This window comes from Mirounga leonina, unplaced genomic scaffold (assembly GCF_011800145.1).
Source record: "Mirounga leonina isolate KUSES-001 unplaced genomic scaffold, KU_Mleo_1.0 Mir_125, whole genome shotgun sequence".
Taxonomy (NCBI): Eukaryota; Metazoa; Chordata; class Mammalia; order Carnivora; family Phocidae; genus Mirounga; species Mirounga leonina.
In genome coordinates, this window is record NW_023270305.1 from 73180271 (window position 1) to 73205749 (window position 25479).

A 25479-nucleotide genomic window follows, 5' to 3' on the forward strand; every position below is an offset into this window, starting at 1 on the left:
AGATTCCTAAAATTGGTGGGCCAGAGGGCACTGGACCTTTTCAGGTTCTTCACTAATTGAATTTCATAGAGACATTTGTTCTGCCTTCCCACAGGAAGTATGTGGCACCGAAAATACTCATTTTTAAATCCTCATCAACTTGATAGACAAAAACGGTATCCTTTGTGATAAATATTTCTTTGTAAGTTAAACAGTGAAGTCAAAATTTCACTTGGCATTGACAGTTCCTGGGGGGCGATCCTTACCCGCAAATTCATTAAGACTCTCAGCCAATCAGCAAGAGGGCTGAGAATATAGCCCAGATGTTCCGGCTCCCAGATACATGATCTTTTTAACCAGCCACTGTTAACAGATGACATTGTCTAGGGATAAATGTAAGACCCTTCACTTCAATAAAGGAAGTGTGTAAGCACAGGTGCAGATAAGATGGCTTAGCAGCAACAAAAGTGAAAAAAATATTTAGCATGTTCGTGTACAATAATTCTAGAATGAATGAATGAGCAATGTGGGGGCAAAATAGCATACAAATCCAGCCAGAGCAGAGGTTATATCGAAACAAGTCTAACATTTAGAATTGCAGTGATGAAGTTCCCACGTCCTCCATGTTTCAGAGGCCAGGAGACAAGCCAGCAGCTGAGTGGCCTTGTGGCCTGGTGGAGTCTGTGATGTCAGGTACTTGGTCCAGAGAGGAGGATCGTTGTAGGAACATCAGCAACATTAGATGTGTGGCAATGTGGAAGACTAGGTTCCTCTTTCTATCGACCCAAAGGGTATAACCCTAAGTGGATGAGATTTCCTCCTCCCACTCAGAAGGATTGATTTGCTAGTAGGCCTACAATTTGGAATGGACTGCCTTAGAGAGAATGAATTCCTCCCAGTCTAAGCTAAGCAGGGATATGAAGAAATCCAAACACCAGATGTGAGATTAAACCAGGTGACGTATAGCAAGTGTCTCTAGTTGGGGGCTATGCCTGAGCCAAATCAACTGGTGCTGGGCGGCTGTGGGGGATGCTGCTATGATTGTGTGCATGTGTGGGTGTATAACATAAAAGTCCTTAAATTGTGAGGGCTTAAAAGTGTTGATGATTGCACCATGTGGTGCCCCATGTATAGGAGGGTGCTTAATACTCTACCCAAGAGAGAGCCAAACTGTAGGTTCTATTCCAACTCTGTGATTTTGTGATTCTCTGAATCAGACTGAAGATAGACTGCAATTGAGAAAGAACAGAGAGACATTCAAATGTACCCCCAAATGGGTCCCCATGTGTTCATTTCTACCAACATAGACCTAGACCTAGCCACATCACCTCTTCTTTGGTGTACTCTGGTAACCTCCTACCTGGAGCCATGTTTCTCCTCTTGCTACCCTGCTTCTCATAACCAATTCTTCATACAGCATCCCGAGTAAATTTTCTTTGCTTTTTCATTGAAGTATAGCCTACATTTGGAAAAGAGAACATACGGGAACAGCTCCATGAAGTTTCACAGACACAATATATCCATGCTGCCAGCATCTAAATCAAGAAAGGAAGATGCCCAGCACTGGGACATCTCCATCATGTGCCCCCTCAAGACACTTACAGCCCCTGCCTCTAGGGGAACCACCATTCTGACTTTCAACAGCATAGATTAATTTTTCCTGGTTTTGAAATTTATGTAAGTGGAGTCAGGTAGCATGATGTCTTTTTTAAAATCTATTTTCTTTTGCTTGATATTATATATATACACATACATATATACATATACATATATATATGTATGTATATATATATGTATATATATATGAGATTCATCTGTGAGATTCATCCATGTTGCTGCCTATATTTGTGTGTAGTTCCCCCTCATGGCTCTCCAGTATTTCATTATGTGAATCTACCACACCTGTTTTACCTGTTCTATTGTTGATGGGCATTTAGGTAATTTCCAGTTTTTGACTGTTATAAATACCACTGCTGTGAATATTCTGGCAAATGTCTCTTTTGTGAACATATGTATGCATTTCTATTTGGAGTATCCCTCAAAGTGAATTTGCTGACTTAGCTTTAGAAAATAGTACCAAATAGTTTTCCTAAGTAGTCATGCCAGTTTGTGCTCCCACCAAGAGTAGGCAACAGCTCCTGTTGTCCCACATCCTTGTCAACACTTAGTAGCGTCAGTTTTTATAATTTCAGTCATTTTGATGGGCTTTTGATGATCAACATGACATTTAAGAAATGTAAATAAGATTATATCTCTTTTCTGCTTTAGACCTTCTAATAGCTTTTAATTTTACCTAGAATAAAATCTAACCTTCTTTTTATTGCCTATGGGCCTGTGTATGGTCTCGCTCCAGCCTACTCTGTGACTTCTTTTACCCAGGGTTCCTGTTGATTCACTCTATTCAGGTCACACTGGCTTCATCTGTGTTATCTTGAAATGTGCAAACACTCTCCTCCTTCAGAGATTTTATACTAGCTGTCCCTACTAGAAGGAGAAGTCTCTCCCCTGATAGCTACCTGGGTGGGCTACTTGTCATCACTCGGGTCTCAGCTACGGGGTCCCTTCCTTAGTGAAGCCTTTCCCAACGTTCTATCATTTCATCGTATTTCATATCCTCTCTGGTTCTCACCAGCTTGAAACCATCTCTTACTCAGTGATTCTCCCATACCTATTGTCCCCCCACTCCACACACCAGCCACTGGACTGTAAGCTCTGAGAGGATCTGTCGTCTTCTCTACAGCTGTTGCCAGCACTCAGGATGTCTTCCGGTGCACAGTGGGGGCGGTGTGAATACTCAGCAAGTGAGCGAAACGGCTGATCATGGGGCTTGGGGGAGAGGGCAGGCACGGGAGGGACCTCAGGAAACCAAAGGCTGTCTCCCTGCTGCTTCTTCCGTCTCTGGAAGTTCATGTCATCGCAGCAACGAAAGCCTGCCACAGCATTGCTCGTGTAGATTTCAAGTCTCCCAGAGAGGACAAATGTGAGAATGTAAGAACCTTAAAGATATAAAGATCTGGGCAGAACCTCCACCCCCTCACTCCAGCCTAACCTGCGTTTCAGAGCATTTGTCCATTACACGTGAACATATTTCTGCTTCATTTTCACTGAGAAACTTTACATGCAGGTTCCATTCAGTGGGAAACTATCAGATATTTAACTAGAACACAGAAAAGCCACTGCACATTATATAAAGTGTGCATTCATATATGAGACCTTTAATAAAAATCATTGCCCTGCTACTCTTAGGTAGCTGCATCACATCCTTGTCTGAGGATTGAAGGTAAAATTCAGCCAAGCTGAACTCAGCAATGCCTCCATCATCCATAGATTGTTGCTTTACCCCTGCTTGTAGGATGAGGCAATGAATCTGTGGAGGGATACTTTCACTTCATAAAACAAACAAACAAAACAAAACAGCAAAACAAAACAATTGGAGAGAGTCCATTACCCAAGGCTTGTGCCTAATGGCATAAACTTCCCAGAATGTTCCCATTGCAAGAATGTCTGCAGTTGGGAAAGACTGTGAAGAGGAGGAGTCAGTGGGAGGATGAGGATAAACTGCATGCTCATCAAACATCTGTTGCTGTCAGGAACTCAGCAAGGAGGTTTTTACAAACGTCATCTCTGCAGAGTGGGTCTAATCATCCCTATTCTATAGATCAGGGCACCGCTGGTGTTTGAATTCCCAGGCAGGGACAGGGCAGCGAGATACATCTGTGCCTCCCTTTGAAGGCAACTACAGGAGACATCAGAGGTAGGACTTAATGAGCTCTCTGCAAATGGACAAGATGAAGATAAACAACCAGGTGGGTAAAAGGGCAATACACAAAAGGAAATATCACAGAAACACACACACATGGCTAATGAACATAGGCAAAGATGTCCCATCTTACCAGTAATTAGAGAAATGTAAAGTAAAATCACAAGATCACAAGATAGCTTTCTGCATCACTGGGCTGGCGAAACTGGCAACATGGAAAAGTCTGTCTGACATTACCAAATATTGACAAGAACACGAAAGGATGAAACTCTTATCCTCTAAAAGATGCTAATGTGGAGAAAATGAGGGATTTTTCTAATATAGTCAAAGATACACCTACCCAAAGATGCTGCAATTTTACTCCCTAGATAACCTCTCAAAAATCCACACAAGAGAACATTACAAAAATCTTTACTGCAGCACTATTTTTTTTTTAGAGGAAGTGGGGTGCAGGGAAAGGAAGAGAGAAGGAATCTTAAACAGGCTCCATGCCCAGTGTGGAGCCTGTCTCCCAACCTTGAGATATGACCTGAGCCAAAGTCAAGAGTCTGACGCTTAACTGACTGAGCCACCCAGGCGCCCAACCACAACATTATTTTTAAGAGCAAATATAAATTTGAAACAATGTCCAAAGGAGATGGATACATAAATTGCAGTACATTAATACAATGGAATATCCATACAGTAGTGGCCTTGCATGAACTAGAACTACACTTCTCAAAATATTTGCATATCATATTTTATATTGCTTAAGGGACACACACACACACACTGATCAGAAAGGTAAGCACTAAAGAGGATAATGAGTTTGGGTGGTGGGAGAAACACATATACAGGAAACTTGGTCATTGTGATTTCTGAGGCTGGGTCTTGCTCCCATGACTTATGACTTGTTTTGAATTACTTAGCTGTTAATTATTGCATGATGCACATTTAAAAGGAAAATTTTAAATATGAAAATCAGAGAAGAAGAATAAAGTGATTGAATTCAGGAAGTTCCTGCATAAAACAGCAATTTTCTCATGACTATAACAAAGCAAGCCTCGAAGCTCCATAAATAAATTGTTTTAATTTCTTCCTCCCCTTTTCTCATTAGCAAACAATGTTATCAGGTTTCTCCAAATTTTTAAGGTAATTGAGAGCCTGCAATAATGTTTTGGTTTTCTGTTGTTTTTAATTATGAAGTTTATAATCCCGTCCCACCTCTGCCCCCCATCAGTTCTGCCTTCAAAGCCATGTGGTTTGCTCTCCCTGTATCAGGAAACACACTTGGCATAGAAAACATCCTTCAAAGTCTAAGTTTCCGGTCCAGAGCCTCACCAGTAAAAGGAAATACCAGAAATGTCCCATAGGAGGTGCTGCCGGGAGGCTGGGGTGGCTCGTTGAAACTTCATAAGCTTTGGGGCAACTATACTGATTGGACTTGGCCCTCACACCTATATTCAAACGATAAAAAAATAAGATACGATCCAAATTTGTTCATAAGGTAGAAACCTGAAACAGACAACGAAAATTAAGAAAAATTTGGAAATAACTTTTAACACTGCTTATAGTAGTTCTGTATGTGAGTCACCTGATGGTTTTCATAATAACACCTTTGTTTTGTTTTGGGTGGGGGCTGAGGCTTGCAAAATGTGTATGTACAGAGGAACCTCATTTAATGCTAATGTTAGGGAAAAGTAATAAAGATCTCCATTTATAGCTTAGCAAAGGGGTCCTCAAAGTGTGAGAGCCCTAAGGGTCCCCAAGATCTGTGAAATCGTTTTGATTTCACAATAATACTCAGACCTTATTTATCTTTTAAATTCTCATTCTCTCCGCTGAGTATAGCGGACTTTTTCAGAGGCTGCCCAGCATGTTACATCCTAAGAGATTTGATAGAGAAGAAGGTATGGGAATCCAGCTGTCTTTTATTAGGTCACACACCAAAGAGATTTGCAAACACTAAGTAGGGGTATGTGGTAGTACGTAGAACAATATAACTTTTCTCAATAATTTTGTTTGTTTTGGAAAGTTCAGTTATTTTTCATAAGATGTACCCTATTTATGCTAACATTTATGTTAAGTTTATTGTTGTTATTTAAAATAAATAAGAACATAAATGTTTTACATGCTCTCCATTTTAATTTCTAATATAGTAACTATTGACAGACATAACCCACATAAACAAGCACTTTGGAATCCTCAATAATGTTTAAGACTGAAGAAATGTGCAAACAATCCACTGGCCTCGGGCCGTCACAGAAAGCGCTGCTGGCAATGCAGATACTGAACTCCTGGCCTGTTCCTCTGGTTGCCCCCCCCCCCCCGCCCCCGCCGCCGCCTCACTGTCTCTAAAACCACAAAGACCACCAGATAGAGCTTGGCTGGGAATCTGCTGAATGGAGATGACATTTTATATATATTTTCTAAGTCCCAGCGCCCCTCAGGGGGATCTCTCTGGGGGTGTTTCCTGAGGGCTAGTCCTGTTTGATATCATCTTATTTGGAAAATCAGACAGGACCAGACTTCGTGCTCCAGGTAGTTCAGGATCACACTGGGATGTCTGCTCTACAGAAGTTGACAGCACGACTCAGGCAGATAAAGGCTATTCCTTGGAAGCCACTTGGGGGCATTCTACATAGGCCGAGAAGGGCATGTAATCACTGCTCAGATGAGGTTTGGAAAGGAAAGAATTCGTTTACGGGGATAATTCGGAATAGATTTAAGCAGACATGACTGCCCATGAAAGACGTGTTAGCTGCCAGAAAATCAGGTAACACGCCTTTAAACCCACTTCTTAGTGTGATGCCACCGTTCCTTCCTACGCAACCCCTGGGGGAAGGTAGGCCTGCCCTGCCCACGGTGGCAAGGAAGTAGCGTGCTATGGAAACGCCTCACCTGGGTTCGGTGCCTGTGCGCTGGATTCTCCACTTTCCAAGATCCTGCGCGCTCCAGTCCCGTCGGGCAGGTAGGCGCCGGTTGGGAGTGTGCGGCTGAGCCAAGCGGGTGGGGCCCCGACCCCCGGAAAGGTGTGGAGGGAAAGAGGTGGCTGGCAAACATGTGCGCGACCGACCCGGAGGCCGGAGATCGGGACGCCGGGGCCGCCCCGGACCGGCTGGGCGACCTTGGGGGAGCGGGTTCCGTCTCTGGGCGAAGGCGTGCAGCTCCCGTCTATACCTGCCGGTCCGGCGGCGCTCCGGCTTCCTCTCTCTTTCCTGCCCGCCTTTGCCAGGTCGGCCTAAGAGGGCTTCTCCCAGGTGAGCCGGTAGTGGGGCTCCGTTTGGACCGCCGGGCCCAGGGGGACCCCGAGGCTAAGGACGCGCAGGGGAGGCTACGCGCGACGACGCGCAGGTGGGGATCCGGGGTGGGTGACGTGTCTCCCATCGGGCGCAGGACGCAGACCCTGCCTCGCTGCCAGACAGGGGCGACGGCGCACCCCGGGGGCTGGGGGCCTCCCACCTGCAGCCACCCTACCATGACTTTCTGTCCCCGGGCCCCGGGCCTCCCAACCCCTCCCGCTGATCCCTCTTCCAGCCGGGATTCAGGAGGTTCGTGCGGGGAGGAGGGAGTCTTTGGGGGCACGTCGGGCTAATGTGGGGCCAGAGTTGGAGGGCTCCCCACGAAGAAAGGGAAGGCCAGGGGCCTGGGTTAGGATCTCTGAGATTCATTGTCGCCGCTGTGCCCCATCCCCTCCCACCTTCTCTCTTCCTGGTAGCCCAACAGGGGGATGCTGGCCTTGGTGCTCTGCGGAGTGTCCCTCGCGCTTCCACCCTTTGTCAGAGCAGGTACGTTCGGCTGCCTCGCAGGCCACCCTCTCCTACCTGCCTCCCTGCGGCTCTGCAAGAGCCCCTGTGCAGACCCCTGGGGGATCGCATGACACCCGAGCCTTGTGGTTACACTTACCCTAGGGGACCAGGCAGAATTCCGTCCGAATGCGGAAACAGCAAGTTTCAGTTCCCAGCATCTGATTCTCAGCCCCAGTGTCACGTTTGAGTTTTGAGATGACTTTGGTGGGGATGGGGGTGGGGGAATAGGCAAATTTGGAAGTCTTGAGTCAAAATGCTCAAATGGATATAATACTATTTTATATGACAGAGGGTCATTTTATGACCCAGGGTAAAAACACAGAAACCATCAACACAGCAGATTTCTTCCAAGAAGAAACAGTTTCTTCAAAGCAATTCAGTAGAAATGAACTTTAAAATGAGCAGATTTTTTTCAACAGTCCTTTTAGGGATGGTATACTTACACCTTTTAGTGAAGACAGAGTGAAATAGCTGGGTGGCAGAGCAGAAAGAAATGGGACAAGGAGGGCTTGGAATAGGAACGTTTACTCTGAAGGAGGAGGATCAAGGGATTCAGGGTCTTAGAAAAGAATGGACAGAGAGAAACCATTCCAAATGGGGAGGATGAGTCAGTGTGTTTTATGAACACATTTGAAGGACTTCCAGTTATGCTTTCAAATCAGCAGACTATTTTAGGGAACTCCCACACTGAGAAAACTCTCCAGTAAAATTTTAAGTTGGATAGAAAATTAAAGAGGCATTTGTTAAAACTAATAATCAGTAACGCTAGAGTTCTCTTTCATGATTTCCCCCCTTTCTTTCCCTAGATGCATGCAAGGATGTTAGTATGCAAAACGAGGCACCTTCAGCAGGCCAGCCTTTTGCTTTTAACTGTACGCATCCGCCACTAACATCTGGGAAAGTACGTGTGACATGGTATAAATATCCTAACAAAATCCCAATATCCAAAAACACACAGTCTAGAATTCACCAGGAGCAAAACTGGATTTTGTTTCTCCCCCTGACACAGGAGGACTCTGGGATCTACCAATGTGTTATAAAGTAAGTTTCTCATTTAAAATAGAACTCTCTCTCTCTGTCTGTCATATATATATATATATATATATATATATGTAAAAATATATAATGTTACAGTTATATACATATACAATTCTTCTAGGAAAATTCTTAATAAACTCTTAATAAACGTAGAAAATTCAGGGAGAAGAATAAAATACAGTTTTATAATTGTTACCAGATGGTTTCCAGTGAACATATTTTAAAACAGAACAGATTTATAAAGCAGTCGTTGGAACATGAGATGCATCTTTTCCCATTGGAATGAGGCCACAAGCCAGGCCAGCTTAAAAACCTGTTTCTCCCAATATTATTGCTACCTTCTTTCTTGGAATTTGGGAAGTGTGTGTGGCAGGCGGCACAACCAGATAGGAATAAACCTCCTTTGAGCACCTTTTTGTAAGGGCTCTGTGATAGGAACTTGAGTGACTCAGCATCAGCTATGTTTCAGGCTCCATGATGAGCCCTGTGCTAGGAAATAGTGTAGGTGAGTGGCACAGATCTGGTGGGAGACCCCTGGTGGGGGCTGCGGTGAGCCAGAAAGCATTTGTCCCACCAAAGGCAGTGGTCTATTCAGCTCAAGTCCATTTTCCAGTTTTTCAAGGGAACCTGGAAATTGCGTTTGTGTGTGTGTGTGTGTGTAACTTTTCAATAAGCTTTGTGTGTGTAGCTTAAATAAAACACATTCATGGATAAATTTTGCCTAAGGCCCTCAATTTTGTTACCCTCCCTTACTGATGTGCTCGTCCTTAACAAATTATTCAATAAATTGGAAGTTTGATATTCCTATCTGTAAAATGTCAGCCTGATAGAGTTGAAGGGACAATTAGTGGAGATGATGTGTGAGATAGGTACTCCAGGAGGATGATTGTGCTCTCCCTCTGCTGCTTTGTCTCTGTGGTCTTTGCCTCTGCCTGTCAGTGTTACAGAAATGGGAGAGGTCGTGAGCCCCTATTTCCTGACTCCTTCCCAGGTGCTGACGTCTTGTGGTGGGGTCTGCTGTCTTGTGTGACTCTAGGTTAATGAAGTAAGAGGGGGGAGATTGTACGGCACACAAATTCCATCCGGATGTCTAGACTGGATTTGAAATACTTAAATCTGGGAGCTGTAAACGGGGAAAGATAACCTTTCATAGAAGGTAGACATAGATGCTATCCGTCATGAAATAAATGTGAATTCTCACAAATCTTTAACATACAGAGATGATACATACCTAGTAAATTGTGTATTTTTACTTTGAAGTAATTTCAAATTCACACAAAATTCGCAAGAATAGTATAAAAAAGTCCCATCTACCTTTTATCTAGATTCCTCTTATTTAACGTTTTGCCACATTTACCTTATAATTCTCTCTCTCTCTCCATATGCAACTGACCGTTGAACAACATGGGTTTGAGGTTCACAGGGCCATTTATACACAGATATTTTTTGATAAATACAGTACATTACTATAAATGTATTTTCTCTTCCTTATGGTTTTAACATTTTCTTCCTCTAGCTTACTTTATTTAAGAATACAGTATATAATATACATAACATACAGAATATGTGTTAATCCACTGTTTATGTAATCAGTAAGGCTTCCGGTCAATGGTGGGCTATTAGGAGTTCAGTTTCAGGGGAGTCAAAAGTTCTATGCGGATCTTCAACAGTGCAAGGGATCCGGTGATGCCCCTAACGACTGAGTTGGTCAAGGGTCAACTCTATATGTATATTTACATGCAATAGTTTTTTCTAAACCATTTTTTCCAAAATAGTTTTTGGGGATTTCTCCAAATTTTGAGTTGTATGCATCCTTAGCCTGGAGTAATTCAATGTGCTATTTGCTATCAACAAGAATATTCTTGTACATAATCACAGTATAGTTATCCTACCCATCATGCAATATTTTTATCTAATTCCCCATTCATACGCTAATTTTGCCAATTGTCTCGATTTTTCTTTATAATTTTTTTCTTTCCTTTCGGGAGAGGGTCCAATCTGGCCTCATGAATTGCACTTGGCTGTCATGTCTTTTCAGTCTCTTTTCATCTGGAATAGTTCCTCCATCTGTTCTTCACGACATTGACATTTTTAAGGAGTACAGGCGATTATTTTATATACTAGCCCTTAATTTGGGTTTGCCAGATATTTCTTCACGCGTAGGTTGAGGTTGAACCTTCTCGGCTGGAGTACCACGTTAAATCGTTTGTGTCCTCTTCGGACAACACACCCCGAGGCTCACGGTGTCCATTTGCCCCTCACTGGTGCTGTTCAGCCTGATCCCTTGGCCATGGTGTGGTCCTGCATTTCCACAATAGAACTATTTTCTTTTCTTTTGTAATTAATGATTTCTGAGACGCATCCTGCCTTGGCTGAGGTAGGGCATTTGCACGGTATCTTGATGATTTGGCAAGATTGGAAGATGCACAGCTTCATTTGATTTGTGGTTGTTTGAGTTTTTGAGGTTTCAATTTGTCATTTTCTTACAGCAGCACAAACACCTGTCACAGAATCCCCGTAAACCTCACTGTATTAAGAAAATACTGGTGTGGTGTTTCTGGAAAAGGCCAGCTGATTTTATCGGATGAATACAGACAAATATTACATGCTGGAAGGGACGACAGCCTTACCTGTCATCTGAACTTCCCACAGAGTTGTGTTTTGGATTCCCTAAAGTGGTATAAGGTAAAACACAAAATGATTTTCCTATTGCTATTTTTCTTCTTCTTTAAAATTTATTTGCTTTTTGGTTCAAGTTGGATCTTTCAAGGCAGAATTGGTAAAGAGATTTGTGTACCTGAGACAGATTTGTTAGCCTATTGCTACTGATAATTTTACCCTGCTAATTATTGTTTTTAAAATTAATGGTTATTACAGCCTTGTAATATTTTGTTACTTGTGTTCACCATCTCCCCACAGTTATAGTTTTCAGACTCTCCTTGGTTATTTTTTTTTTTCTGAAGAGATTAATTAATTTGTTTGAATGTGTACTACTTATGCCCATGATTCAATAATCCCAAAGTATAAAAAGTCATCCCTGGCAAGTGCCCTCCCCACTCCTGAGCTCTCTTTGCCCTGGGCCCATCACACCTTTCCTAACCTGTGGCTGCCAACTAGGTGCTTGCTTTCTCTGCATTATTTTTGTATAATGCTATACAAGCAAATGAAACTATACCCTTGTCCTTCCATTTTTATGCAAACGGGGAATCCTAAACTCACCTTTCTGCAGCTTGTGTTTTCACCCTCCAACACTCTTTTCTTGGCTCTCCTGGCAGATGATAATATTTAAGACATAATCCAAGGCACAGGGGAGCACAGGTTTCTTACTTAAGATTGGATTAGTTTTCCTGTAACTCTCTGCTTGTCAGCACTTGCCAATACAACCATCTGGGCGGTGAGTTTTCTCTGGGGAAAGCTTTTTATCTGCCGATTCAGTTTCTTTAATGGAGATAGCCTTATGCCAATTTCTCATTTCTTCCTGAAGGAGGTTTGGTAAGATTCCTTTTTTTGTAGGAAATCACTCGTTTCATTAAATATTCCAGATACTCTGGCACGTAACTGTTTGTCATCTTTGCTCTTTTCATGTCTGCTTCTGAAATAAGGTTCTTCTTTTAATCGCTGTTACGATGTATTTCTCTCTCACTCCTCACTTGATTAGTCTCATAAGAGAGTTGTCAGTTCTATTATTTTTTTTTCAAAGAATCAAATTTTGGTCTTGTTCATCCTTTCTATTATATGCTTCGTGTTCGTTTACTTTGTTTCCACTTTCCTGTCTCACAAGGACCATGGCAATATCCTTATCCATGTCTTTTTTTTTTTTTAAGATTTATTTGAGAGAGAGAGTGTGTGCCTGTGCATGCATGGAGGGCGGGGCAGAGGGAGAGAGAAAGAATCCTCAAACAGACTCCATCCTGAGCACAGAGCCCAACTAGGGCTCGATCCCAGGACCCTGAGATCATGACCTAAGCCGAAACAGTCGGCCACTTAACCGACTGAGCCACCCAGGTGCCCCTTATCCCTGTCTTTTAACGCACATTTGCCAGTGTGTGAGTTTTTTTAGGATACATGCTGATTAGCCTTATAACCATTAGATTGTAGAGTATGTATATGAATAAAGTATTCAATTTTACTGATGCTGCCAAGTTACTCTACAAAATTTTATATTAGTTTATACTCTCCTGTGCAATATTCTGGGGTCCCTAAAACTTTAAGTGGGACTTTGTATTATGAGACTTATATTTTTAAAATTAGTTTGATGGGTACAATTGCTACCTTATTTTTGTTTTAGTTTGCTTTTCCTTAATTATTAGTGAGGTTGACCAACTTTTTCATACGTTTATTGACTGTTTTTGAATCCTCTTCTGAACTTGTGATTCATGTCTTTTGCCCTATTTATTTTTTTTCATTTTTTTTTTACCATTTCATTACTGACTTACAGGAGATTTTATATATTTCTATATCCTGGGTACCAATGTTTGGAATGCAGGAACAGTTTTCATTGAAGTATAGTATATGTATAGAAAATGCATGAAGCATAATTGGACAAGCTTGATGGATCATCAGAAAGTGAATACAACTTTTGGCTACCCCTTCCATCTATCAAGGTCAAGAACAAAAATACTACTAGCACCTCAGAAGGTTCACTTCTGCCATCTTCCAAAAACTATGCCTCCCGAATCCCCTGACTTATAATAGCATAGATTAGTTTTGCCAGCTTATGAACTTTATTGAAATTGAGTCCTACTATATGTAGCATTTTGTGTCTGGCTTGCTTGGCTCAGTTGTAAACTTGTGAGAATCATCCTTTGAAGTGAGGATTGGTTCAGTCATTCTTTAGGGCCCTGCTTTTAGTGGTTCAACCAAACCACATGGCTTGGTCACATCCCCAATGACAACTAGAGAGTTTGGCCGGGATGCCCCTCATTGTCAAGTCCTGACTCTAGCTTTTGTCCCCTACATGCGTAGATCTGTCAGAAGCACTGTCGTATCAGTTTGTCAGCCATCACCTTCAGAATAATTGGTGATAGTTCTAAACATCAACTGTTCCATTCATGAAAAGTTCATCTTGATCGAATTTAAAGCTCCCACCTGTGCTGTCTCCACTTGCAAGGCTAATACCTGGCCCTTAGGTATTAGCCTTAGTTCAGAAAGTTTCTACTGAATAGGTGGATGGCTTCCGAGTTCTTCCTACCTCCAGTATTTTTCACTTTCTGTATCAACTATTGGGCTAATGGAAAAATTACACAGGTATTCATTTAATGTGTGTCAGGATGTATAATAAATGCTCTGCATACTCTCTCTCATTATCCTCTTATTAACATTGGATCTGGCTACAATTTAATTATTAACAATAATCCTGTTCCAGGGGGCGCCTGGCTGGCTCAGTCGGTGGAGCATGTGACTTTTGATCTCAGGGTTGTGAGTTCAAGCCCCACGTTGGGCGTGGAGCCTACTTGAAAAAAAAAATCCCCTCACAGTATTCCTGTTCCATTCAGAGGGTATTGGTTGCCAGGCCACAGTCCCCTCAGCCTCAGTTGGCTCTGACTGTGGCATTACCCATTTTCCAAGTTCTGCTTTGGCCTTCTCAGGATATGGTGAGTCTCAGTTCCTCTCCGAGGCTTCTGTAGACTCTTCCTCAAGCATCCTGTCTCCCAGCTTGCAGCCTTGCAACCATTATCTCATGGGACCAGCATTAGGACCCTCTTGACAGTAGGACTCTTCCGGAAATCTTTTCCTCCTGGCCTGGACCTGTTGTGGTCATAGACTGAAAAGCACTTGACATCTGTAGAAAGGTAGATGTTTACAATCAACTTTGTTACTACCTCAGCATTAAGAGCGATGGATTTTTTTTTTTTTTTTTTTTAAAGCACTTGCTTGGACTCTGCCTCTACTCACTGAATCAGATTATCCATGGGTGGGGTTCAGGCATTTTTATTTTTAAAATAATGCTCAGGGATGCCTGGGTGGCTCAGTCGATTGAGTGTCCGACTCTTAATTTCAGCTCAGGTCATGATCTCAGGGTCATGGGATCGAGCCCCATGTCGGGCTCTGCATTCAGCGGGGAGTCTGTTTGAGATTCTCTCTCTCCCTCTCCCTCTGCCCCTCCCCCCTCAAATAAATAAATAATTATTTTTTAAAAAATATTTTATTTGTTTATTTATCAGAGAGAGAGAGAAAGAGCACAAGCAGGGGGAGTGGCAGGCAGAGGGAGAAGCAGGCTCTTTGCTGAGCAGGGAGTCCAACGTGGACCTTGATCCCAGGACCCTGGGATCATGACTTGAGCCGAAGGCAGACGCTTAACTGGCTGAGCCACCCAGGCGTCCCAATAAATAATTCTTTTAAAAAAATAAAATAACTGCTCAGCTTGAGAAGACAGGAGGTTAGGAGCCAAGCCATATAACGAGGAGAGATCCTTCTGAAACTGTCCCACCTGTTCAGATTCAGTGACCTCAGTTATGGCTCTATTTTTGCTACTATCTAGTTCTCAGACCTTGAGTTACTATTTGGGCTTCAGTGTTTTCTTCCGTCAGATGAGAGAGTTGGAATCAATTCTTCCAGGATGTAGAGCTTCGTGTTAATCCGCTTGCAGCTGTGCTAGGAAATGCTTCCTGGAAGAGGTGACCGTTGCACTGCTTTAAGAATGAATCGCAGTGAAGCCGTGGCAGGCAGAAGGGAGGATGGTAATTAGAAAAAAACCCCAGCAGGTTCAAAGGTATCAGGTGGGAAAGAGAATGGTGTTTGGGCGCATTGGTTAGAGTTTGGGGTCCATGTCAGAGTGGAGTAAGGTGATGCTAGGAAATAGATCGTGTATGCTCACCTACACGTAGCCTTTTCCCCACTTAAAGTATGTCAGTTACACCATTAGGATAATGACATGCTCAGCTTCTTTATGTATTAGTCAACTCCTGTAGGCACCGCAGTGCACACATTGGAAGGGCTTGAGAATGGTAGCATGTGGGTCATTGAGGCTATTTCAGAAATTTAGTGAATGAGTGGGGACCATGTAGGACAGCGTATGAAGTAGAACTGATAGAATGAGGGGGAAGGAGAGGAGAGTCAGTGGAGGGAACTCGTTCCTGGTGGCCCCTCTCTTCTCCGGGATATTAGGTGGACATTTAGAAAGAGCAGCATAAGTGAATAGGTGAACGAGAGAGTCGAAGGCGAAGAATGTCTAAGGTGAGGACCATGAGTTGGTAGTGGTGCCACGATGCATGTCGATGTGATTTTCTCCTGTAGTGCTCATCGGGTTGTAGGCTTGTAGGAGGAGGATGATGGAACCGACACAGATGGGATTTTGCAGGCTGAATGTGCTGGATGGATAAAGGGTGACAGTATCGAGGAACCGAAAGGGGGTGAGTAAAGTAATGGCCACAGGTTGGGAAAGGAAGTGATGCCTGAAGGAAAGTGGTCATTAAAACAAAATAGAGGGGCCAAGGGGACTGTATGTCCAGGATAACATAGAAAAATGAGTTTGAGAGAAAGTTCAGGTAGAAAAGTATAATGAATGTGGTGGATAGACGCTCACTATCCATGGTGAGCTTCTTTAAACTAGAGCGGCTATAGAGCTACAAAATAAGAACAAAGCAACCCCAAACACACCCTGTGCTTTCCCCGAGTTGTCTGCAGCTGAGGTTCTGGATGTGATTCAGTTTCTTCAGCCGGCTTCCCCGAAAGGCTTAAATGAGAACAGTAGCTCTTCTTGCTTTTCTGCTAGGCAGCATGGCCATGGGGATTTTCTGCAGCGGTGTTCCGGGCCCAGACCCTAGCTCTGTGGGAGCTGAGAGGCCGCGCATCTGCCTTCTGATGTTGTTGTTGGTGTGGCTTTCGTTAGAGATGACATGGCCTCGCACACACTGGCCGCACCGTGGCAACCCCTGGTCTCTGACTGTGGTTCAAGGTCTTGAGTCCCACCTCAGCGCTGTGGTGGAGGGTAGCAGGTATCCTGCGAGCTAGGTCCGCAGTTCTGTTCTGGCTTAGATCTCACTCCCTGCGTACTTCTTAAAATTTTGTGAGCACCAAATACCTTGTGTTAAATCCTTTTCCACCTGGAACAGCCAGAATGCTTTTTGTTTTCTGCAACTAAATCCAGTCAGAGGGACATAGCCCCCTAGATTTGTTTTGAAGAGTAAATAAAATAATCTATCCATTAGGCCCTTAGTTCAGCATGGATGCATAGTAATTACTTGATAAATAAACATCAAGTATTATTATTTGGTGAAAATAAAGGAATGGAAGAGAAGGAATCATAAGAAATGACGATCAGAATGGTATAGATGTTTTTAGGAATTTAGAGACATAGCAGTTCTGGATCATGACAAAGTCCAGCTTGTAGGTGGGAGAATTGGAGATGGAGAAGAGTAGAGGTGGTCCTTGAAATTGAGGTGTTATGGAGGACAAGGTTCAGGTATTAAAATATCCATTCTCGTAGATAGTGAAGTATTCACATTTGGAAATGCAGTGATGTCTCCAGGTTTGTTTGTTTTTTTTTTCAATTCCAAATTACTTCCCAATACATTGATTTCTGCTTTGCCACTGTGCTAAATCTATATTTGCTGAGATCATTCTCAAAGGCAAATGGAATCATGTTATTCCCTTGCTGGAAAAGCTTCAATGTTCATCCCCTTTTCATGATCTTCTGGGATTGGGCCCCTGGCTGCCTGACCAGTTCTATCTCCATTACTCTCCTATAGGCCCTGCACCTTAGCCAGAGTGCTCTGAGCTATTTTATGTCTCCAACCAATGTATATGCTGGGTCAAAAGTGTTCTTCTTGGTGCTTGAAAGACAAAATATATTAAAATGTTGGCTGCTATTGGTATTAATATTTTAACTTTAAATCTTAATGAGATGTCGCCCACAAATTTTTAAATAAAAATCAAGACCTTCTGAGAATTTAAACTCTAAAATGATGCTCTGGTGGATCACAGTAGAAGCAGTCTTAGTTACCGTAAAGGGACAGAATGGCTCTTCAGCTATCAAGGCTGGGTTTTAATATGATTAAATATTTGTACATCTTGAAAGAAAGAATGAGTTGATCAGAAGGGGACTGGTCAAGGATGGAAACATAGAAAGGGAGGCCCAGGGATTGCCCCTCTCCAAGCTCTCTCCAGAGAATTTTTCATAGTCAAGGACTCAATACTTTTTGTTTGTCCCTACTCTAAAGAAGGTGGCACCACATTATTGGAATCTGATGCCTTTACCCATCTGACTCTTAACTAGTAATTCCCATTCTACTTGGTAAGCAATTGTCCAATTATAATTGGGTTTCCCAAATAGGGTATAATGTAAGACTTCTAGAAATTCGCATTGTAAATAAACAAATGCTCATTCTGGCATGATTGCATTTCCTCTTCCAAGGTGGATCCATTCACATTGTTCCAGTGGTGATGAACAGGCTCTGATGCTGAGCTAGCTACAGGTGACTCAGTGATGAGAGAGCTGGACACTTGAGCAATTAAATTTTTATTAGGGCTTATAAGTTTGTCTTCTATATTAGGATTGTGAGCTTTCTAAGGACAAGGACTCCATCCTATTCCTGCATGACAGGGCCTCTCGCAGCCTAGCAAAGAGCAGAAACCTGAATGCTTGAATGAATAAGCAGACTCAATAATCCAAGAGCTCTGTAGAGTGGCACTTTCCAAAGAAACTTTTTTTTTTTTTAAGATTTTATTTATTTATTTGAGAGAGAGATAATGAGAGAGAGAACATGAATGGGGGGAGGGTCAGAGGGAGAAGCAGACTCCCCGCTGAGCGGGGAGCCTGATGCAGGACTCGATCAGGACTCCAGGATCATGACCTGAGCCGAAGGCAGTCACTTAACTGACTGAGCTACCCAGGCGCCCCACCAAAGAAATGTTTTGAGAGAGGGGAAATGTTTTGAGAGAGTTCAGAAGTGGGTCTATGAGATGGAAGGAGCATGAGAATGTGAGCTTCTGACAGTGTCCTGCCAGTGGATGGTGAGGTCTGCCCTGGGAGTGGTTGCTGAGGATGACAAATGAGAAAGGCATTCCTGAGGCTAACCAGGCCTCAAGTTGGTTTGGCATGAGGTTGTTCTTGTTGATGCTGTGGAAACATGGGTGATGTAACAAGCTACGTGACGTCTGTCCATAAGCCTAGCCAGCATACTTTGACTGTTGTTCAGGCCTCCAAGCAGAATGTTCTTGAAGAATTATTTTGGACCTCTGTGAAGAGGTGTATTTGGGCCTGGAACACAGCGGAAGTGGTCATTAATCACCTGGGCTTGCAGTCTTGGCATAGGGCCTTGGTGCCATGAGATAGTGGTCCACTGGGAGATATAGGCCCATGTGGGTGGAGGGCTTTCCTGCCTGTTCACACCCGCCTACCACACTACTTTGTGGGCCCATGCAATCTTCCTCCATGTGGTCTGCCTTCTAGCTCATGTAGGCCTCTTTCCTTTCAACTTTCATTAGACTTAATATTTATAGTACTCACTGTAACCTATAACATATTCTTTGTCAAATCTATATCTATCTATCTGTCTATCTATTTTTCTATCTACCTATTGATATCTATAGATATAAATATCGTCTTCAGTTAGATTATAAATTACCCTGGGGATCACATATGTTTCTTGCATCTCCCCACAGTTCATAGGATGGTGCTAACTAGAAATGTAACTGATACACCAAAATACTCTTTGAATTAATTTATGTATGTATATATACTTTTGTATTTAGGGCTGTGAAGAGATTAAAGGAGAACGGTTTATTTCCTGGGAAACAAAGCTTTCAGTGAGCAATGTTTCAACAGAGGATGGAGGGAGCTACGCATGTCAAGCCCGACTGACACACACAGGGAAACAGTACACTGTTTTAAACAGCATCACTGTGAATATTGGTAAGTATGCTCATATCCATTGCCTTGGCTTCCTCTTGGCTTTGCGTGAGATGGCTGGCTTTTTGGGCAGTAGTGATTCTTGATCTTGATTTTCTTGAGGGTCTGCAGGCTCTCAGACTTGCCATTGTTAGAATCAGAGGTAGAAAGAAGAGGGCAAAAGGCATGAGCAGTTTCGTTTCCTCATCTGGAAAAACAGAATACCCAACACTCTTGGTATGAAAATTAAATGAGAACATGTATGTAAAGTGGGTACTGGGGTCCCTGGCAAAGTATAGGTGTTCATCTAGTGGTAGATATTATTGTTACTCTTATTTCCCTCAGCCATCATTGGTGTGACTACTTTGCTGGGCCATTCCAGGTTTGGCCTCCCCAGCCCAGGGCATGCAGAGTTCAAGGTCTCTAGACTGGGCTCCAGGATACTTGATGCTCATGGGGCATCAGTTCTCAACCCAGAGCAGCCAGTTTGCTTGAACATATGACCTGGAGATTTGAAAACAGAATCTTTGGGGTAGAAGGAACCCTAAAGATAATTTAGCTTAAGCCATTAATTTTATAGAGACCCAGGAGGGGTGACTTAGGAAGCTTCTAAAGCTGGTTAGTGACAGAAACAGGGCCAGGACAAAGACTTTCAGTGCCCAGATGAGCATCATTTCTTCTCAACACGTTCAGCAAGGAGTTCTTGCTACATTGCCTTTTTTTCCTTTGTCAGTAGATAGTTGTCTTCTATGTTGACTCATCTAAATGGAAAGAACTGAAGACGGAATATTTCTTTGACTTGGACCATCATGTCTGTCACTAATTTCTGTCAGACTTCAATGTATGGGGTGGTACCTAGCAATTTCTTGATGGCATGGCTGTCTTGGGGCATGTGATCAGCATGGGTGGCTTCCTGCTTCCCACCCAGAACTCTTTAATTAAGAAAATTAATTGTATTACATTTCATGATTTTTATGCTCTTGGGTTTTATGTTACCTGTTATCTCTCCAGATGTAGACAAAAAAGATCTTTGTCTTGTTCAGAGTTGAATCTCCCACACCTAGCCCAGTGCCTGGACTAGACTAGGCACAGACCCATTTAATAACTGAATGGTTGATGACTATCATGCTCAGTTTTCCACTGGTAGCTGAAGGAATTCTTTGAAAGGCAAAATGAAGACTACCTCAAGTAAATCCCATAGGGGATTCAAGAGGTCATTGAGTTCAATAGTCTGTATATCGTGTCGTTGCAATAAGCACTTATTTATGATCTAGTATATGCCCCAATTGTTGGAACCTAATAATTAAAAATTAAAAAAAAAACCCATCATTTCTTCTATTGAGAAGTTGTCATCCTGGTGGTAGTGGAGTTATAGATATAAATGAATCATTTTCACATTATGTAGTAAGGATAGAGTTATAAATAAAGTTATAGATAGTGTCTGGGGGACCAGTAAAAGAATCAGAATTAGCCACAGGGGTGGCAAGTAAATGGTCTTAGAAGGCTTTCAAGAGGAAATGGCTTTTCAGCTGAATTTTGAAGGATGAGTCAAATTTATAAAAGTAAAGAGTGAGGCAGGGCAGAGAGAATACTATAAGACAAAGCATAGAAGTGTCTACTAGCATAGTTTGTATTGGACCTAAAACTAATTTTGTTAGAGCAAACCTAAGCATGAGGTAAGGAGTGGTGGGAGCTGAGGCCATGGAGTTAAATAGGGTCAAGGTTTAGGGGGCCAATTACATGTAGGCTTTACCATGTGGCCCCCAAAGAGCCCTTGGATGCAGAGCGACAAGGCTGCATTTGTGATGGACAAGACCAGTCTTGAGATGGTTGAGCAAGAGTTGAGGAGGGTCTTGAAGCCTGTAGGCCACTTTGGCAGCTGCTGCAATACCCAGTATTGATAAGAGTGCTGATCATCTGAACTTGAGTGGAAGTGGCAGGGGATTCTTCTTCGGGTAGTAATTTAGTGGCTCTTTACTGAGTGCCTAATAAAGTCAGGTCCTGTGCTTTGTAGAGAGAGCACGAGAAGGAGGAAAGCCACCATGACCACCACTCTGATGGAGCTTTGAAGTCTGAGCAGGGAAGGGAGGCAGAGATAAATCAGATAATCTGTTAATGAGATGTGTAATTACCAAGGAGATGAATGCCATGAAGGAATGGAAAGTATAAGACTGAACAGACAAGGACCTGTTGAGAAGGCAGAGGGTCAGGGAAAGCTTCTTGATAATAGTGACGCTGCCGGTCAGGATGCATTAACTGAGTGATGGAGTGGGCGAGATTTTTCCAGATTGAGGGAGCCCTGTGACAAAATAGACCATGGTATGTGTGAATAATGGGAAGTAGGCAGGGGGGCTGGAGCAATGCTGAGTGGGGGAGGTCATGTGAGGTAATGAGGTTGGAGAAGTAATCAGGGCCAAGAATTGGTAGGAGCATGCAATCCAAAGCAGAGAGTATGGAGTTTATTCTATGAACAGTGGTAAACAGCCAGAGGGATTGAGAGCAGGAGAGTGGCACAATGTGACTTACATTCCAGAAAGCTCAGGGTGGCTGCCGTGCATGAAATGATCCCTATAGAGTTAAGAGTGGCAGGGAGGAGGCAGGTACAGAAATGAGGGTGAGATATCAGGTAGGCACAGGCAACATGGTGGCACTGGAGATGGATACATGTGGATGGATTCAAGGCATCTGAGGAGGTAAATCCCACAGGGATTGGTGTTGGATTGAATATGGGATAAGGGATGTGGCAAAGTCAAGGGAGCTAGGCCTTTTGGCATATGCAACAGACTAGATGATGATATTATTCAATGAAATAGTATAACTCTGGAGGAAAACTGGATTTAGGAGTGAGATCATGAGTTTGGTCATGGGTAAGCTGAGTACTTGGAGGTGCCCATGTGGAGATATCAAGTTGGCCTGGTCCTGGTCTAGAGAAAGGTCTGGAGATGCAACTTTCAAAGTCCTTGTCCTTTAGATGGTAACGGAAGAGGTGGATATGAATAAGAGTACCAACGAAAGACTAGAGAGTGGAAAATAGAGGGTTTAGCCATGAAGAAGGAGGCACACACAGAGAAATGTTAGGAGCTGAAATTAGTTTGGTTTTGTGATTGATAATTTGAAGAGGTGAGAAGAACTGTTGCCTAGAGTGACTTCCAGGTTTGAGCTGTGTGAGATCTAGTGCAAAGTGGTACATCACTGGCCCATGATGACCTCTGTTTGGGACACACTGAACTTGAATAGTTTGTAGAATGTGCACATAGTATTGTCATTATACAAGACACATGTTTTTGCATTTTCCTAGCTTCCCTCTTATAATGTCTCCGCATCCCACCCCAAATATAGAGGACGAATGTGGAGCTAGGTAGGTGATTACTAGGTGTTGGTGGGGAAGGGAAGAAGTAGAGAAAAACAAAGGGCTGGGAAGTCAACACGAGGAAAGACAGTCTTACAGCAGGGTGAAGGAATGGAAGAGCTGAAGAAGAACAGAAGAGGACAGGATGTAAAGAATACGGAAAAGCAGGGATGGAGGATGGAGCAGCGGGACCGAAGATAAAACATTGGCTCATGCTCTCTCTCTATCTGGGACCTAGACTGGAGCTTGGCTTAGAGCCACTGTTTACAAACTGTATTTGGATTATTAGGTAATGAGATTTTATTACACAACCTCATCAGTTTATATTTATACCAAATATAGAACGGCAAAGCAAACTCTCCTGGTAGCCCAGCTTTTAGGGTTTTTCCTTAGCATTCAATTATTTGTGGTTTAAAAATATGCATTTATGCGGTGGTAGTTTATCACGCCATGAGTTTTTTTCTTTCCTTGACTCATGCTTATTAAAGTCCTGCTCAGTGCCATGTTTTCTTCGCACTGTCATTGGATAAATAGGTGGGAATGTATCATACATGATTCTAATGCAATTTCATGTGGGTATGATTTCTTAGCAGAAACAAATGGATATGCCAGAAGAATTCCTAAAATCATTTATCCAAAAAACAATTCAATTGAAGTACAACTTGGTGAGTAAAATTATCAAAGCCATTGAAATCACTAAGGGCAGATTAATATAAATATTTAATATAAAACCAGTTAAATTTCATTGAATGTCCTGAAACTTGACAAAGCATTTTAAAAATTCATGTTGAAAAATATTGGAAAAATTTAGCAGGAAAATAATTGAATAGAAGAAATAGAGATCTTTTCTAGTGAATAGTAAAGTATGTTTAATTATAAAGCAACAGTAAGTAAATACTGGTATTTGTATCCAAATAAGATTAAAGCAACATAATGGAAGATAATAAGCATATCCTACAATATACAACAGTTTAGTAAAGATTTGTGGCATTTAAGCATGTGTAGAGAGAGAGATCTAGTATATATGTGATATTAGTGTAACTTTTTAAATGTGAAGAATATGTAGTTCATTCTTTACCTCATATCAGACATAAAAATACATTTTTGATGAATCAAGGAACAACATATAAAAATAAATCCACAGAAGTACCATTAAAAACTGAGATAAATTTATATCTAACCTCAGAATGATGTACTATCTACACATAAAATCAGTGGAAGACATCACAGAAGATTAAAAATTAGACTCACATAAAAACTGTAAATATCTGTATACAGGAAAAATGGTAAAGTGAAAATGTGATGACAAACTAGGAGAGAATGTTTGGAACAGAGACATAAAAAAACAGGTAATATCATTAAATACCAACAAATCAAGGACTAGGAATAATCCAAAAGAGTCAAATGAATAATTCACAGAAGAAAAAAAAGACTAACAAAATATGAAAATATATTCATCCACAATAAAAGAAATGCACACAAAAAAATGATATGTATCTATGAAATTGGTAAGGATTAAAAATATAAATACCAAATATTAGGAAGGGTGTTCTAATACATTACTGGCCATGAATATGAGTGCTCCTTTTAAAACATTTGTGTTTAAAGCTCTCCAATGGTTTCCCATCTCACTCAGTGAATAAAATTCCCACTCACTTGAATAAAATTCAAAGTCCTTACATTCCCAACATGGGCCTCCATGGCTGACTTCCCCTTACCAGTGTTCACACTGGTAAGCTCACACTTGATCCCCCTGGTATTCCTGCTGTTCCTTGAACATCTCAAGCACACCTCTACCTCAGGGACTTTGCACTTGCTGTTCCCTCTATTTGAAATGCTCTTCCCCACACAGCTCCATGGTCCCTTCTTTCACTTCCATCAGGTCGCCAATGAATGTCATCTCACTTGACCACCACATTAAAACAGCACACTTCTGGGGTGCCTGGGTGGCTCAGATGGTTAAGCATCTGATTTCTGCTCAGGTCATGATCTTGGAGTCCTTGGATTCCAAGGTCATCAAGCTGAGCGGGAGCCTACTTCTCCCTCTGCCCCTCCCTCTGCTCATGCTCTCTTTCTTGCTCTCTCTCATATAAATAGATAACATCTTAAAAAACAAAAAGTAGCACACCTCACCCACCATCATGCTCTATCCCCTGAGCTCTCTCTATTTTTGGTAAAGTACTTATCACTACCTCACATATTTTGTCCTGGTATCTCTAATTCTATTTGAGTCAATGCTCCTTAGGAGCAGGCTTTTTGTCTGGTTTGTTCCTTCCTATATCACCAGTGCTCAGAACAGTTTCTAGAACAAAGCAGATACTCAAGAAATAGTTGCTTATCTTTTTTTTTTTTATTTAAGATTTTATTTTATTTATTTGACAGAGAGAGAGAGAGACAGCTAGAGAGGGAACACAAGCAGGGGGAGTGGGAGAGGGAGAAGCAGGCTTCCCGCCGAGCAGGGAGCCCGATGTGGGACTCGATCCCAGGACCCCGGGATCATGACCCGAGCCAAAGGCAGACGCTTAACGACTGAGCCACCCAGGCGCCCCAAGAAATAGTTGCTTAATAGCTAAATAAATGAATGGACTGGTATAAACTTTGTAGAAGGAAATGCCAGTATGCATTCAGAACCTTCACAATAACTTTTGACTCAGTAAATTCTAGATGGTAAACCACATACAACAGAAACAGACCCCCAGGGCCCCAGAGATAGATAGATAGATAGATAGATAGA

General features: G+C 42.3%; 1 protein-coding gene across 3 annotated transcripts in view; it reads left to right on the forward strand.

Moving 5' to 3' along the window:
* Window positions 1–6244: 6244 nt before the first annotated feature.
* IL1RL2 (interleukin 1 receptor like 2) overlaps window positions 6245–25479 on the forward strand; it is a 41218-nt gene continuing 21983 nt past the window's right edge. For 2 of the 3 annotated variants that reach the window (XM_035001850.1, XM_035001852.1), the window contains exons 1-6: window positions 6904–6978; window positions 7437–7506; window positions 8334–8568; window positions 11055–11250; window positions 19261–19420; window positions 23336–23410. In XM_035001850.1, coding sequence (XP_034857741.1) covers window positions 7449–7506; window positions 8334–8568; window positions 11055–11250; window positions 19261–19420; window positions 23336–23410 — 724 coding nt within the window. In that variant the 5' untranslated portion in view covers window positions 6904–6978; window positions 7437–7448. Of the gene's footprint in view, window positions 6690–6903; window positions 6979–7436; window positions 7507–8333; window positions 8569–11054; window positions 11251–19260; window positions 19421–23335; window positions 23411–25479 lie in introns of those variants that run through there. The other variant, XM_035001851.1, reaches the window with a different exon arrangement.